At 40.3% G+C, this 17,137-nt stretch overlaps 2 protein-coding genes across 2 annotated transcripts in view; both read right to left on the reverse strand.

The window, feature by feature from the left end:
- Positions 1-8,408, reverse strand: part of CD8B (CD8b molecule) — a 52,601-nt gene extending 44,193 nt beyond the window's left edge. The window contains exon 1 of the mRNA XM_033959680.1: positions 8,234-8,408. Within this exon, the coding sequence (XP_033815571.1) occupies positions 8,234-8,408 (175 nt within the window). The remainder of the gene's footprint in view (positions 1-8,233) is intronic.
- Positions 8,409-11,341: 2,933 nt separating this feature from the next.
- KRCC1 (lysine rich coiled-coil 1) overlaps positions 11,342-17,137 on the reverse strand; it is a 110,771-nt gene continuing 104,975 nt past the window's right edge. Inside the window, exon 7 of the mRNA XM_033952199.1 lies at positions 11,342-13,586. Within this exon, the coding sequence (XP_033808090.1) occupies positions 12,755-13,586 (832 nt within the window). The 3' untranslated portion in view covers positions 11,342-12,754. The remainder of the gene's footprint in view (positions 13,587-17,137) is intronic.

The following is a 17,137-nucleotide window of genomic DNA, read 5'->3' on the forward strand; positions in this document are numbered from 1 at the left end:
CACTGGTGTGCTAGGTATAGTCTTAGATACTGTATTGTATAGCTTTATTCTGGCTTGGGGGGAGGGGGAACAGGGTGCAGAGCTTGGCAAGAAGTGTGGAGTTAAGTTCAGGAACTGGCATGGAGAATTTTGTTCAGAATGGTTTTTTTTTCTTGTTTTCCTCCTTTAAATCTAGGGTGCATCTTATGGTCAGGTGTGTCTTATGGAGCGAAAAATACGGTACGTTGCTGGCCCACGGTAGAAACCTCTACTGTGGCTTTGTAAAATGAGCCCATAGTTAGTACAAGGGTTCTTATAATGAGGCATACATACTAAACATGTGAAACCTGAATCAGTGCTAGGGGCTTAGGTGTCTTTTTTTTGACTGTATGTATTTGATGAAATTTTCAATGTTGTTTTATTGTAGACTGCATAGATGTCTATTTGGATAATTTCTGGTATATCAAGTGCCAATAAATAAATATTACATTACATTACAAAACTTTTTATATTCCGCCATAGCCCTTATGAGTTCCAGGTGGATTATAATAAAGCAGATGACTGGAAACAAATTCGGTTAAATAGGCAATATTGAAAAAATCATAAAAACAATCAGTTCAAAAATATCTTGAATAAAAGTGTTTTTAAAAGCTTTCTAAAAAACTACATATAATAAATATAAACCACTTTGGTTGTGTCACAGAAAGATAATACATCAAATCCATGACCCTTTAAGGTGGAACTGGATCATGTTTACCACCTTAACTGCTTCATGTACCTTGCCAGTTCATATAATCTTTGAAGTAGTACAGCAGTTAAGATGTTCAATGAATCTGATTATTCACAAAAAATACCAATGTAGAAGTTGTAAGAAAGGAAAAGGCCAGGGATTAGCTACAGATGATCCCATAGGTTCACAGTATCATGCCTGTCTTTATTAGGAAATAAAAGAACAAACTGGGTTTTTAAGATTAAAACCTTCTGTTGACACATACAGGTAAAAATAAGCCAAGCACACTTGCATGAACTATATAACACACTCACCACATGAACAGCTGAGTGACTGCACAGAAAGCAAGAAATGTGGTGGAGTTTTGTGGTCTGTGTGTTCCTCTGCACCTCTCGGGATGGGTTGGTTTGTTTCATTTACACAAGAGAAAAGAAATAAAGAAAAAAAAGGACAAAAACATAAGCTAAGAATTAAAGTAGGTAACTATCATATCAAGTTGTGATACTGAGCTCATTTTTGTAAACTCAATTATCAAATAATTATTTTTATCATAATTTATTCTAATATCAACACATTTAGCAGTGAATAACCCTAAATATCAAATTCTATTGCAGTAGTAAGTTTCAGAAGGAATCAGTAAGAAGCATTAATTGTGGTGAAAAAATTATTTTAGCTGCATTTGAGGTGCCTCAGTCCTTAGGCATTGCCCAGATGAAGCTGTCTGTTGGTCAGTGAAATGGGCACCGTTGGGAGTGGAGATTACAGCAGAGTGGACTGATATTCAAGATAAGTTCACAGGCACTATTTAGCTTTACAGTCTACAATTAATGGCTGTTTTGAGAATTTGATATTTATGGTTGTTCACTGATATGTGCGTTGATATTAGAATATTTCAATAGTGAGGAAATGAGAAGAAATTTAAAAAAAATAGTGATTGATAAACTAGAAAAAAAGAAAAAATAGATTAGAAATACACAACACTTAATTAGTTTATTTATTGATTTAAGTTGCACATTAACATATGAGGTGGTTGTGTCTAATGTTCATGAGAGTTTTTTGGGGGGTCCATGATTGAAATCTGGAACTGACACCACCTGGAGAACCCATTGGTCCAATGTTATTAGGGTCCAGTGATGGTAGAAGTGGTAGAGTCTGCCTCCTATGGGAAGATCCAGAGGGAGAGAGAGAGATGTTGGCAATGCTCTCTAGAAGGGAGTCGAAAGGACTGTTGTTGGATTATGGTTGAGACTGAGGTTTTTGTTGTCTCTGCTATCTAGAATGCCTTTGAGCTGATGGACAAGATGATGTAGATCAGCAGTGTCAAAGTCTCTCCTTGAGGGCCGCAATCCAGTCGGGTTTTCAGGATTTCCCTAATGAATATGCATGCGATCTATTAGCATACAATGAAAGCAGTGCATGCAAATAGATCTCATGCATATTTATTGAGTAAATCCTGAAAACCCGACTGGATTGCGGCCCTCGAGAAGGGACTTTGACACTCCTGATATAGATGGTTGATTATAATGTTTGGAAGAATAGTAGGAAGAACATTTGGAGGTATTGGAATATCATCGAGATGATTGTGAAGCTTGTTTAGAGAATGACATGGGGACAAGTTTTCCCCGTTCCTGCAGGGTCTCTCTATCCCAGGGATTTCAAAGTCCCTCCTTGAGGGCCGCAATACAGTCGGGTTTTCATGATTTCCCCAATGAATATGCATTGAAAGTAGTGCATGCACATAGATCTCATGCATATTCATTGGGGAAATCTTGAAAACTCGACTGGATTGCGGCCCTCAAGGAGGGACTTTGAGACCCCTGCTCTATCCCCATCCCATCCCTGTGAGCTCTATCCATGTCCCTTTCCCATTCCTGTAAGCTCTGTTCTCATCTGCACAAGCCTCGAACACTTAGGGCTAGAAATCAGACATGGGCATCTCTGGTCCTCAAGGGCCAGAACCCAATCAGGTTTTCAGGATTTCCCTAATGAATATGCATGAGAGCTATTTGCATGCACTTTCAATGCATATTCATTGGGGAAATCCTGAAAACCTGATTGGATTCCGGCCCTCGAGGACTGGAGTTGCCCATGTTTGGGCTAGATTCACTAACCTGCCTTTCCATGCCCGATCCGTGGCCTGCCGACCAATTCATGAAGGGAGAATATTCAAATGGGGGAGATCAGAGGCACGCCCGCATCCGACTACATGGATCGCTGTGTAGTGAAACCAACGCATGCGCAGACCATCTAATTTGCCTGTAGATCAGGGATGTCAAAGTCCCTCCTTGAGGGCCACAATCGTTGGGTTTTCAGGATTTCCCCAATGAATATGCATGAGATCTATTTGCATGCACTGCTTTCATTGTATGCTAATAGACCTCATGCATATTCATTAGGGAAATCCTGAAAACCCAACTGGACTGCAGCCCTCAAGGAGGGACTTTAACATCCCTGCTGTAGATGGTCTGTGCATGCGTTTACTGTCCCACCTGTTCATCCAAACCCTTAGGAGTTCTGGCCTGCCTCAAAAATTCCCCTCTCACAAGCACAAAAACGTTTCTCCTGGGGTTAGCGGTACTCAAGTTCACTCAGCCCTGACGAGTCCCCACAGCTAAGCAGACATAATTATTGACTCTCCTGCTCTCTGCTGCCCATCCCTGCAGTGCAGCCCCGCTTTAAACCCGTGGGTTAAAACCATGGGCTTGCACTGCGGGGAACGGCGGCAGAGAGCAGGAGATCGAGGCAGATAGCAGGGCATCCAGAACTGGAGTTCAGGGCAGAGAGCATGGTAGCCAGAGCAGAAGATCAGGGCAGAGAACAGAGAGCATGGCGGCCAGTGCAGGAGATCGGGGCAGAGAGGCCAGAGCAGGAGATCAGAGATCAGGGCGGCCAGAGCAGGAGAATAAGGGCAGAGAGCAGGGTTTTAGCACAAGCAACTGGTCCTCACCAGTCGCTTGTTTTTTGATCAGCCAGCCAGTCGGTGTGCCAGAAGAAAGTTTAGTGAATTGCATCCTTCCTGCTTTGCTGCCATTTTCCCTCATTTGCATGCATGGATAGGGATCGGATCGGTACACAGGTTAGTGAATCAGGTCAGAGAAAAATCAGATTGCAAAGGGCTCACAAAACAATTGGTACACGATCAGTTTGCTTAGCGAATCTAGTCCTTTAAGATCTTAAGTGTTCATGGCTTGGGCAGTTAAGGCAGAGCTTGCAGGAATGGGACAGGGATTGGGACAGGATATCGAGATCCTGTGGGGATGGGGACAAATTTGTTCCCATGTCATTCTCTGACTTGCACCTTAGACAAAGGTGTCATGCAATCATTGTGCTTCTTGATTTTCTCTATAGCCTCCTTAATGTGATCACCAAAAAGATAATCTCTTATACATAGGATATTAGAGAGGCGATCTTGGCCATTGGAGTCCAAATCTGAAATTTGGAGCCAAGCTTGCCTGCACATTGTGATGGCCACTGCTGAAGGCTGGGAGGTGACATCATAAGCATCGAATGTAGATCTGACCATATACTTTCTGCTCTCCAACAAATTCTTGACCAAATGGAAAGGTTTGAGCTGGTCTGATGGAAAATGCTGCTCAAGTTTGGCAATTTTTAATTAAATACTTTAAATAAAAGGTCATGTAAAAATTGTAATCGGGATATTCTATTAGATAGCATCGTGGCTTGGAATACCCATCTGCCAAACTTGTCTAAAGTTCTGCCTTCTCTGCTTGGTAGTATACTGGTATATGTACGAGAGCTGTTGCTTATTTCAGGGCTGACTCAATTACTAAAGATTGGTGTTGAAGTTGAGGCCCATAAAATCCAGGACAAGTCTGAATTCTGTATAAGAGTCCAATTTATGTGGAGCCACTAGGACAGATAGCGAGGTTTCCCAGTTTTTAAAAAGTGCTTCCTTCATAAACTTGTGGAATAGCGCTTTGATGCAATCTTTAGGTCAGTTTTCATAGTCTAAGGCAGGGGTGCCCACACTTTTTGGGCTTGCGAGCTACTTTTTAAATGACCAAGTCAAAATGATCTACCAACAATAAAATTTAAAAAAAAACACAAAGCACACTGTACGCATAGAAAATGTTAATTATCATTCCTATTCCAGGGTTTTTCAAAGAGGTCAAAGCAGATGACTCTATGCACTATCACCTCAGTAACAACCATACAAAAATAGACAAATATACCCCCTCCCTTTTTACTAAACCACGATAGCAGTTTTTAGCGCAGGGAGCTGCGCTGAATGCCCAGCGCTGCTCTCGACACTCAAGGCTCCCTGCACTAAAAACCTCTATTGCGGTTTAGTAAAAGGGGACCTTAGTGTAAAATATAGACAGCAGATATAAATTCAGACACATTTTGATCACTAAATTTAAAATAAAATCATTTTCCCTACCTTGTCTGGTGATTTCATGAGTTTCTGGTTGCACTTTCTTCTTCTGACTGTGCATACAATCTTTCTTCCCTTCTTTTAGCCTGTATGCTTCCTCTCCTCCAGACCTCATTCCTTCCCCCAACTTTTCCTTCCTCTTCCCTGCCCTTTCTTTCTCTCTGCCTCCCTTTCATTTTTTTCTGTTTCTCTTCTTTCCTTCTGTATCCCTGCCTGCCCTTTTTCTTTCTTTCTCCCTGCCCTCCCCCAAGCCACTGCCACTGCCATTACCATCGGGGACCAGGACCCAAACACCACCAATAACAGGCCCCAAGCTCTCCCTGCTTCGGCCAACCAATTCTGCCGTCGGGAAGAGGAAGGCTGATCAGCCCAAGATCGTGATCAACCTATTGGGGGAAATGCTGCCGGGTCCTGCCTTCGTGGAAACAGAAAGTAGGCAGGACCTGACAGGAAGAAGAACAAATGCTTCACTAACCTGTCTCCCGCTTTAGCCCGTAGCAAACGCTTGCTTCAGGGCTCTCAACATGTGCGTGCCAGCTTCCCTTCTCCCCTCTCCCCCGGACATAACTTCCGGTTTCGGAGGGAAGATAAGAGAAGCCGGCACGCACACGTTAGAGCCCGGAGCATAAGTTCGCTACGGGCTGAAATCTCCAAGCCGGTTTTTTGGGTTTTTTTTTAATGTTCAGCAGCGGCAGATGACAGCTGGGCGGACCGCCCAGCTAAAAGGCCCTAGGGAGAACACTGGAGAGGAAGGCTGATCGGCCCGTAGATCAGGACGGCAACACGAGTCTATCACGGAGCCCGGGATGGGCTCCGCGATCGACTCGAGTTGCCTTCCTGAGCTACTGGTCGATCGCGATCGACGCGTTGGGCACCCCTGGTCTAAGGTCTGCACAAGGCTCCTCTTCAGACTCCATACAAATAGGGTATCTCTGGGTTTTCCCAGACATCTGGTAACTCTAGGGTTACCATATTGCTCCAGAAAAAGGAGAACGGATTGAGACATTTGGGTTTTGCTTCCATTGTGTGGCTGCTTAGCAAGCTAAGTACACAGATATAAAATGATAGTGTACTTAGCAAGTATATTAATGAAATGAGATATGAATTATATATATATATATATATATATATAAAAGAAACCAGTTGACACTATGAAAGCACATCTATGAAATTAAATAATAAGAAAAAAGAAGAAAAAAATACTTTAACCAATATAGGACTAATGAAGAGCATAGTCAGCATGAGTTTATGATTCAGCTGGCATTCTGAAGATCCTATGGTCGGAGTGTTTTATTATTACAGATTGATTGGCAGAACTATTCTATTTTGCACTTTGAATTTTTCATTTATCTATTGATTGATTTTTACTAATTTATAAAGTGTTTAAAGATTATTTTACTAAATACCTACATGGCATAAATGTGCATGAGGCATATCTCTTTCATGTGAAAAGTTTTGGAATGAGAGGGCTTAGGATAAAGTTAAAAGGTGATAGGCTCTGGAGTAATCTAAGAAAATACTTTTTTACAGAAAGGGTGGTAGATGCATGGAATAGTCTCCTGGTAGAGGTGGTGGAGACAAGGACTGTGTCTGAATTCATGGAAGCGTGGGATAGGCATGTGGGATCTCTTGGCGAGAGGAGATAGTATATGGTGTAGATTTGGCCCTTATCTGTCATCATATTTCTATGTTTCTAATATAAAGTAAGCAAAGATAGGAGATGTAATAATCATTCAATAGAGGGGAACATTGAGCTACCATTACAGTACAGCAGTTGAAGTAAAATACAGTTGAGTTAGATACAAGTAGATATGTTATGATTATGTTATGTAACGTTTGGGGAGGGAGCTCTTGTGGTTTCTGGAAGGGTGAAATGCTGTGCAGGTTGCCGTGGAAGAGCATATTTGTTAAGTATCGATGGAATATATGTTCTAAAAAAAGAATGTTCAGTTTCTTCTGAAATCTGGGGTGGTTAGGTTGTGTCTTGATAATTATTGGAAGATTGTTCCATGTGCCGAGGTAGGTGAGTAGTGTCATATATGCACTTATATTTTATATCTTTGTGTCCCAATCGACAGTGATCTGTATCCAGCTGTTTTCTTTATGTACAAATATCACTTTTCTCTTTCCTGGAAATAACTGCTAGCTCTGAAGGGATTTCAGAGATGTACACATCTCTTTGTCATTAATATTTCTCAGTCTTGCTAACTCATCTCTTAGCATTTATCTCTCTCGTGATTGATTCAATATGTGACATCCCACGTATGGCACAAGTTCCTTGCCTTGGATCAAGCTCAGTCTGAACAGAGGTAGTAGCAGTTTGGGGAGCAACATCAGCTTTGGAGTTTTGTTGTTTCCTCATCATACTTAAGTAATGAGTTTGTTTCTTTAGAAAGAATAGGGCCTACCAAGGTGCCAAATGTGTTTTTTGTTTCTTTTTCCTTTCTCTTTTGTATGTAAAAGGAAGCAACTAGCTACTTCTGGGTAAGATTTAACCACTTTTAATTCCCTGTGTGTGTCCTGGTTGCTTCTTCACTTAATAACTAAGCAGTAATCTAAAAAAGTAATGTACTCCTCTAAAATTAGACTGCAAATTAGAAAGACACAATTGAAAGGGATTGATAGTGGATTTGGTAGACTTTATAAGAAACACCACCCTTGGGGAGGGCGGGATGAGGGGAGAGAGGGAAGAAAATCTAAAGCTTGTATACCTGCTTGCTAAGGAACTTATCTCAAAGCCACAAACACCTTTTCACAGCACTGGTGTAGAAGGTGATCTCAGCAAGTAAGGGCCTTTGGAGGGTGGGAGAAGGGCTAGCATTGAATAGGCTTGAAAGAATAGCAGAGCTGCTGAAGCAGATATTTTTACCACATGGTTTGAGACCTCATTGCCATGGTCATTCAGGAATGGTTGTGTCCCAAGGCAGAGGTGTCCAACCACAATCCTTGCCAGTCAGGTTTTCCCAAACGATTATGCAAATAGATCTCATGCAAATTCATTGGGGGAAATCTTGAAAACCTGACTGGATTGCAGCACTCAAGGACCAAAGTTGGACAACTCTGACCTAAAGTAACTAGTTTAACTAGTGGAGGAACTTTCAAAAAGGCTTCTGATTCCATTCCCATACCTGGTCCAAAGATGATGCTCTCTGCTGTTATTGCTGGTCTGGGCATGTAAGGAAGTTCAGAAACTTTTATTCCCACAACCATCGCTCCCCTTGATGACTCCAAAATCAGCTGGGGCATCCCCTCTGCAACCAGAGAGCCTTTCTTCAATGCTTCAGGTTGCAATTCCTCAGCCATGGACACTATCACTGCAGCAGGTGGAACTATCAACAGGACTTGGTCTCAGAGTAGTATTGAGCTCTCCAGAATACGTATGCCACTTCTAGTGCTTTAGTAGAACTGGTCTGGGATAAAGTTTATGTGGTAAGCAGCTCTAGTATAGTAGTATAGTTGGTTGCCCGTAGAAGGAAGCTTGCTGGAATTATGAGGAAACCTTTGGTGCACATCTTGCCAAGACTTCCCTCAGAATGCCATCTTAGCTCTTTGGTTTTAACTTTTTTTATTAGTTTTTTAGTCCTTAGTATGACTCATCTTTAAAGTATGGGGAACACCTGGGGAAAAAGGGAAGAGAACAGGCAATTGGCTGGTGGGCCTGCCATTGGGCTTGATATTTAGCTTCTCTGTTTGGTTGATGGATGGGGATGACGAGGAAGGGGTATCTGTTATATATTGTCCTGCATTCTAGAAAAACCTTTGCTACTGTTTACAGCTGGGATTCTTATACTGATAATGGATATATGAGTATGAGTATGTTATGTGACAATGAAAAATGAAGTTAAAAAGACAGCTTCTGAAAGCTCATACATCATCACTGATGGCAGACTCCATCAAGCTATAAGTCCTGATTTCAAGAAGTCTCACTCAAATATTATCTTCCTCTAACATAAATATTTGCAAGTAATGTCTCCAATTCTTTTATTTAAATGTTTTGTTGTAAGAGCTGAGGGGAATGGATCCCAAGTACTCAACAGAATCATGTTTGTATATCTACTGTACATGTTTATCTACTGTACATACTTGACTATAAGTTGATCTCATGTTTAAGTTGAAGGCATTTTGGGACTAAAAATGGCCAAAAACAATGTGACCTGTGTACAAGTTGAGACCACACAGGCAGCATGTCCCTTTTTGCTGCAGCCCTCCCCTCCCACACAGAAGCAGCATGTCCTGATTTTTCAGTACATAGCATGCACCCCTCACATACACCCAGTATACCAGAATCTTTCTGCTGACTCCCCACCCCAAACACATCCATTATATTTGACTCTCTGCTGCCCCTCCCCCATATACCCAAGTATGTCTTTGTTAGTCCCACTGACACAGCTTCTCAAATTCCGTACTGCTTTCAGCAAGTTTTCTATACAATTAAATTACCAGCCTTTTAGCTACCAAACTCAGGGATGAATAGTAGTGCATAAAATATGGAGCCTGGAAAAGAAAGCTTGTCAGTGGTGTCATGAAAAGTTAGGAAACAGAAGAGTGCAGAGCAAAGAAGATGGCATGATATAGAAAATCCCAAGAACTTTATACTGTATATAGGTAGATGAAAAGATCTATTTACATCTATATATCTATTAATCTAGATCTATCTCTACATATACATAGATACAGATACCTTTATTGAGGAATTGGAGATGTTACAACAAACAGTGATTCAGACAGTGTGTGAATACACTTCCAAACCCCAATAAATTCAGATTACAAATGTACAATCCATAACACAAGATGCAAGATAATTATCAATGACTAAGGGTCACTAAGGGTCTGATTCTAGAAATGGCGCCTACAAAACGGGCACCTACCATGTGTCAATCACCAGTAGGCACCCCCTCCAAAATTGTGTCTATTTTTTATAAAGATGGCTTAAAGGTAGGCCAGCGTTTTACAGGCCTAAATTGAAGGCATCTGACTTATGCCTATGGAAGTGCATAGGCATGCCTATAGATGCTTAAGACCACTTCCGGCATAAGCCACGCTTACACTGGCCTTAGATGTCTTTAGGTGCTTTTATAGGCATGAGATCACTTCATCGATTAAAAAAAAAACAACAAACAAACGTGTATCCTGATTGATCCATTAAGACGGCTTTAGGACACCTACCGCCACCTACAATTGAGATGTTGTTTTGAGAATCAGGCCTTAAAAGTTAAGCTTGAACAAGGAGGAGACTAATTAAAAGAAGTCCCCCCTTTTCCTTCCATTATATGCCCCTTCAATCCCCTAACTTCTTTGTTTCCACATGCACACACCTTGCAGTCACGCAATCATGTTTGCATTCCATGTCTACTAGAATTCCTCTCACACTCATTCTTTGAGCCTTTTGCTGACAGTTAGCTTTCTTGCCAGGGGTATTTAGCCTTCATAAAGTGGAACCATTTTTTTTTTATACAACATCCATCTTTAAATTTGTACCCAGCACTGTGGGGATGAGTCCTTTTCCTCTACCAAAAATTTAGAATAATGCTTTTCACAAGAAGGAGGGCAAGATTTTAAAAAATGCATTTCATCTCTAGAATTCTTGTAGCCAATTAAAGCAGCAGTAAGCTGTAACTACAGTCTATTGGAACCTAACTTGCCCCCCCCCCACCTTCAAATCTCTCTGCCATTAGAATACTGGCAGTGCAATGGTATATCAAGGCGACCTGAAGTGTGCTCTGTAGCACACCCTCTGGCCTGTCCTACTCCTGTGTGGCCACAGGATGTTGAGTCAGAGAGGATGGGACAAGTTAGAAGAAGCACTCCAAAGCAGACCTTAGGCTGCCTTGGTGTATCACTGCACTGCTAGTGCTCTAATGGAAGAGAGAGTTGAAAGTACTGGGGTGGAGGAGAGGGGGTGCAAGTTAGATTCCAGCATACTGGAATTACAATCTACTGCTGCTTGGATTAGTTATATGAATTCTAGAAGTGAAATGAAAGACGACTTGAGAATTGAAGGGCCGGAGAAGGGGAGAATTGTGATGTTGCTCATCCGCTGACAAGGGTATGGGTAGGATTACTAATATATATATATATATATATATATATTTTAGCTTCTATGGGTATTACTCGTAGATAAGATGATCCCGAGTTTTTGAAAGGATTTTTTTGCCCCAAGTTTCTCAACTTATATTTGAGTATATATGATGAGAAAAGCCCTTTGAATCAAAGATATAAGATAATATACTAAATTATATCTGTTACATGTTTAATATCAGCAACAGTTTAATTTGAAGTTCTCAGTAATGGACAAAACATATCAAGAAATAGTGACATAAAATTGACTTAATTGCACACTACCTCTTACCAAGTCCTCAAAAAATAGTTTTCAAAAATAATTGTGTTTTAAAAATAACAAGAACAAAATAATCCTCATCACAACACAATATATTATAGTTGTTCAGTGAACCTCAGTGGCTAACCTCAGGAAAACAAACGTCATCTCTGAGGGATCTTTTAGCTAAGTTCTAATGAATTATGATGAAGATCTCTCAGGCTAAAAGATCTCTCAGACTCAATGTTTGCTTTCCTAAAGTTAGCCGCTGAGGTCCACTGAACAACTTTATAATATGTGATGTGATGAGGATTATTTTGTTGCTGGTATTTTGATTTCATCTTCACTGAAGTTCTTTATGAAAGTGCCTTTAATATAATTTTACAAAATAACAAGGTCATACATTAGCAAAGATACTCTCTTTTATGTTCTCGGTGATAACATAAGAACCTGTAAAACAAATAATATTACAAAGCACATGCAATACTGGTAAAGTCATCTTATAATAGCAGCACAATAAATCGGTCTCTACTTCCATTCGTGAGGTATGCCAACAAACAATTATGGATGCATCTAGGGTTTCCTGTGAGCTTTTGAAAGCAGATTTATGCTAACGACCATTTCAAGAGAGACACTGAGTTTCAAAAATAATGGGGAGGGGAAAAAAAAACCATTTTAAAACACGTGTGCTATTTACTCAACATATACTTCTGATGATTTATATACAGAGACAGTTGTTAACCATATTTTAATTTTGAAAGTAATAAAGGTGCACCATCCAACTTTAGTTTGCCACCCCCAACTAAAACAGAACAAATTCTTAGATGCTGAAAACATGTCTGAAGGGACGAAAACAAAGTTATCTTAATGAAAATAGTCTCATTCAGGTATTAGGCCATGGAGCACAACATTTGGAAGCAGAATTTGTGAAAATGATTTAGTGTTCTTGGTTTGAAATCCTTTTGCAGGGGACATCTTTCACAGCAGTATTTCATCAGAGAATACTGTGGTGCATCAAAAGTGTGTGCCTTATATAAATAACAAAAACAAACAAAAAGTTATCCCTTATTTAAAAAAAGATGCCAAGGAAATAGAAACCTAAATAAGGGAACTTGTTTTTGATACATTGCAGTGTTAAAATCAGTTGGTTTCCTCTGGCCAGTTGCCTAACACAAACTTTAACATTAGAGCAATTTATACAGTGATTTTTCAAGAAAAAGCTCAGACTTTACAAACTAGAAGTCTATGTAAAAGGAAGAAAAATATCTGGAAGTTTTATAACACCTTGAAAAACACATTGCATAGAATACCATTCACTTCCTGGAAAGCTATTTCAGAACCCCAGTATAGATTCATCCCAAAGTTTTTCTTCCTCAGTTCTCTGATCAATGACCTTATTCTTTTTATCTTTTTTATGTTTTTTGTCTTTGTGAGGTATTTCCTGTTTGGGTTTTTTCTCTTTCCTGCGCTTTGATTTGTCCCCATTTGCAGATTCTTTTCCCTCTAGTTTTTCTTTCTTGCTCTTGAGTTTTTCTTCATCTCGCCCTGAATCTGTTTCTTCACTGCTTTTCTTTATTTTCTTCTTCGCTGTTTCCTCTTCTCTTCTCCACTCTCCATCTCTTCTGCATCTTCTCCCTTCCTGGTGTTTTCTTTTCTGCCTCCTTGCTTTTCTGTAGGAGCTGCTGCTGCTGCTGCTGTTGCTGCTACTGTCCTCATTTGAGGAGCTTTGCTTTGAGTCTTTGCATAATTCTGTTCTAGGTTGGCTACAAAAACTGCTCTGCAAGGTGGGCATAACTCTAGGTTGCTCTGTGTTTGTTGAAGACTTATGCATGTGGTGTCTCCTCAATTTACTGTCCTGAACAGGTGACCAGCCTGGTAGGTTACTCTCTGCTCTTTGTGAAATACTGTAGCTTTCTGGGTAGGCATGAGAACTATCAGAAGGTACACCCTGTTTAAAAGTATTGTCTTCTGCCTGGTGAATATCATCAGGTTTATCCCCTTCATGTTCACAACTCTCTTGGTGCTCCCCTACCCCTGTCTTTCTGAAACAGGTTTTTGGTTCCAGACCTCGAGCCTGTTGAACTTTGATATAATCTGCTAACTCATCTTGGAAAGAGTTATACGTTTTCTTTGAATTTTTCATTAGGCTTACCACCATATTTTCTCTGTAAGAATTAGAAAGAAAAGTTTTATTAAACATTCATTTTCCACAAAAGAGAGGCAATACTAATACATAAAAAAGATATCAAAGGTCTCGGAGTGGCATTTTTAGATTTTTAAATCAGTACTCACTGTTTGTGTTTCATTTAAGAAATATACTACATACCTATCTAGTGTTAAAAATTCTTATACAAAATTAGACCTTATACAAACTGGTTCATGATGTATCTGTCCATCTTGCTAATTAAACAATTATTACATTATTCGCCTGTCGTGAGCTCATTAAGCTTCTGGGACCAGTGGATTATTTCCATCTACCCACCAGGACTTTGTAGGAAGCCTCAAATTTCTGAGACTAAAACCCCTCCCCCTCATATCTCATCACTGGTTCTGTATATATCAGTCTTTCTTCCTACAAGCCAGGCTGTAGGAGCTTGTCTTTTCCGCTCGTGTTTTATTTCACGTTTGCGGTTTTCGCCCTCATGCTGCAGAAGTTCCTACGGGGACAGCTCCAACTACGGAAGATTGCAGACCTTTGGGAAAAGTCTGTTTCTGGAGGGTTCCCTAGTTGTCTGTAAGCCTGCACATCAGACTGGAGCTCAGGGACTGGTTCCTTGGCTCACACCAGGTTTGTCCGCTAGTAGGTTGAGCGTAGGATGTGTGGTTCCTTGGAGGCAGCCCAGGATCGAAGCTAGACTGTGCTCCTTTACCAGGCGTGCTACAAGGTGTGTCTGAGGATAGTGGAGGTGACTGGCTTTGGAAGTCAGGCCAGTGGGGCAGTAAGAAGATTCAGAGTTCAGCTTTCTATTAAGTTGACAAAATCACTGTAGGGGTAATAAACTCAACTAATTCGTCATTGAGTGACTAAAGATTCAACTGCAGATCATAAAAAAAATCACTCCATTAAGGTCAAACTGAATTCGACCAAATTTAATTGTTATATCTGGTAGAACTCTGCTCAGACATGAAGGCTGTGTGTGCTGCCTCACCACCCAATCATCGCAGTGTTCAATGGTAATACACACCAGTACTCATGGTAATTCATTATTTTATCACTAGCTACTCAAGCTACAAGAAACATCTATTAATCACTTAAGATTATATAAAGTGACAAAAACTTAGCTTGGACTAGTTTCTGGTTTCGGTACTGTGTCAGGGAACCGACACAAGCTTTAAGCTACAATTCAAACTGGAGGTGAAGTCTCACTCAAATTGTACATAATTACAAAATCTCCAATCAGTTCTTGTTTGAACAGCAAGAAGAAACAAGAACTGATACCATGCAATGGTAATTTAAGAAGCTCTTTGGGAGGCTCATTATAGTCCAAAGCCTCTAAATATTCAGCACTGAATGCAAAGTCAGCTTCTTTCCAGTTTGACAGGTAGGTCCTTATCTAACTGCCTAATAAATTTAGTAAAAGAGAGTCTTTTGGTGTGAGATCTTGTTTTTGGTGGAGATTTCTCAGAAGAAGGTTCTGAAGGAGTATTATAAGCCTCAGTTGCAGAACTAGAGTCTGTGTCGGATTGTAAATCAGAGTCATAAAGAAGCTTTGGAGAAGGCGTGCACTGGGGGGATTGACGCTTTCGACAACTTGCAGCTCTACACTCTTGAGGAACGTAGGGAGAGGGGAGACATGATCGAAACATTTAAGTACCTCACGGGACGTGTCGAAGTGGAAGATGATATTTTCTTTCTCAAGGGACCCTCGGCCACAAGAGGGCACCCGCTCAAACTCAGGGGCGGAAAATTTCATGGCGACACCAGAAAGTATTTCTTCACAGAGAGAGTGGTTGATCATTGGAACAAGCTTCCAGTGCAGGTGATTGAGGCAGACAGCGTGCCAGACTTTAAGAATAAATGGGATACCCATGTGGGATCCCTACGAGGGTCAAGATAAGGAAATTGGGTCATTAGGGCATAGACAGGGGGTGGGTAAGCAGAGTGGGCAGACTTGATGGGCTGTAGCCCTTTTCTGCTGTCATCTTCTATGTTCTATCTATTCTTCTCTACTGATCTAAGGAAGAAGATGAGGAAGTACGACGTGATCTCTTTCATTTGGAAGTATGTGATGGAGATCGATGCGTCTTTGACTTCAAATGTCGAGTGGAAGAAGACGAACGTCGATGTCTCGATGAAGTGGATTGATGCACTGAGAAGAGAACTTGACCGTCGATATGATGACTGATGTCTAGGAGTAATGTGGCGAGATTCAGAGGTAAAGCATTCCACTGCTTATTCCTAGGCTAAGCAGCATAAAATCTGTTTTATTAAGAACATAAGAATAGCCTTACTGGATCAGACCAATGGTCCATCTAGCTCAGTATCCCATTTTCAGGGAGGCCAATCCAATTCACAAGTCACAAGTATATGGCAAAAACCCAAATAGTAGCAGTATTCCAAGTCATCAATCTGGGGCAAGCAGTGGCTTCCCCCATGTCTGTCTCAACCGCAGTTTAAGGACTTTTCCTCCAGGAACTTGTCCAAACCTTTTTTAAAACCAGCTACATTAACCACTCTTACCACATCCTCTGGCAATGCATTCCAGAGCTTAACTTTTTTCTGAGTGAAAAAAATATTTCCTCCTATTGGTTTTAAAAGTATTACTCAGTAACTTCATTGAGTATCTCCTAGTCTTTGAAAATCTTGACACAGTAAAAAAAAAAAAATTGATCCATTTGTACCTTTTCTACTCCACTCAAGATTTTGTAGACATCAATCATATCTCCCCTCAGCCCTCTCTTTTTCCAAGCTGAAGAGCCCTAACCTCTTTAGTCTTTCCTCATACGAGAGGAGTTCCATCAATTTTATCATCTTGGTAACTCTTCTTTGAATCTTTTCTTTAATAGTTCCCACAAATATAAAGGGCTTTTTAATCATAAAGAGCAGAAAACTAAACATTGTAACTTAAAGCAACTGCACTTTTCAATTGGCAACCGAGGCAAATCAGCCTGAAGTGGTATAATATGCTCAGACACTTTCTTTTTCATCATTAATTGTGCTGCAGGGTTCTGCATTAACTACAATCTTTTCAACCGGTTTCATAGTAAACCAGAATATCATCTATTACAATAGTCATTTTTGGAAATTATATGGCACGTATTAAAATGAAAGTAATCTGTGCAGTAAGCTGAGGCTTGCAAAAGCAGACTGTACTACTGATGAAATTTGTATGACAAAATTTAAATCTTTGTCTAACCAGACTCCCAAATTCTTAACTTCAGTCTTTTCAACAACAATATCATAATCTACACAAAGTGATGAGGCAAGAATTTCTCTGAAGGAGCATAAACTACATACTGTATAATGTATCTTCTCTAAATTCAGCTTTAATTCATTTTCTTTATGCCATGTAAGTTCTTCCAAACATCTCTTAATCGCTTCATAATCTCTCTTCGACCTTCTCCAAATTCTACTCACAATTGTTTGAAAAGTTTTTTTGTTTTTTTTTTTTCTATCTGACCTAATATCTTGGAGAAATCGTGAGAAAATCATTTGGCCTTTTTGTTCTTCTCGTTATGGACTCTACTAAGTGGCGTGCTAGCTAGGTCTTATTAA

This window comes from Geotrypetes seraphini, chromosome 1, assembly GCF_902459505.1.
Source record: "Geotrypetes seraphini chromosome 1, aGeoSer1.1, whole genome shotgun sequence".
Classification (NCBI taxonomy): Eukaryota; Metazoa; Chordata; class Amphibia; order Gymnophiona; family Dermophiidae; genus Geotrypetes; species Geotrypetes seraphini.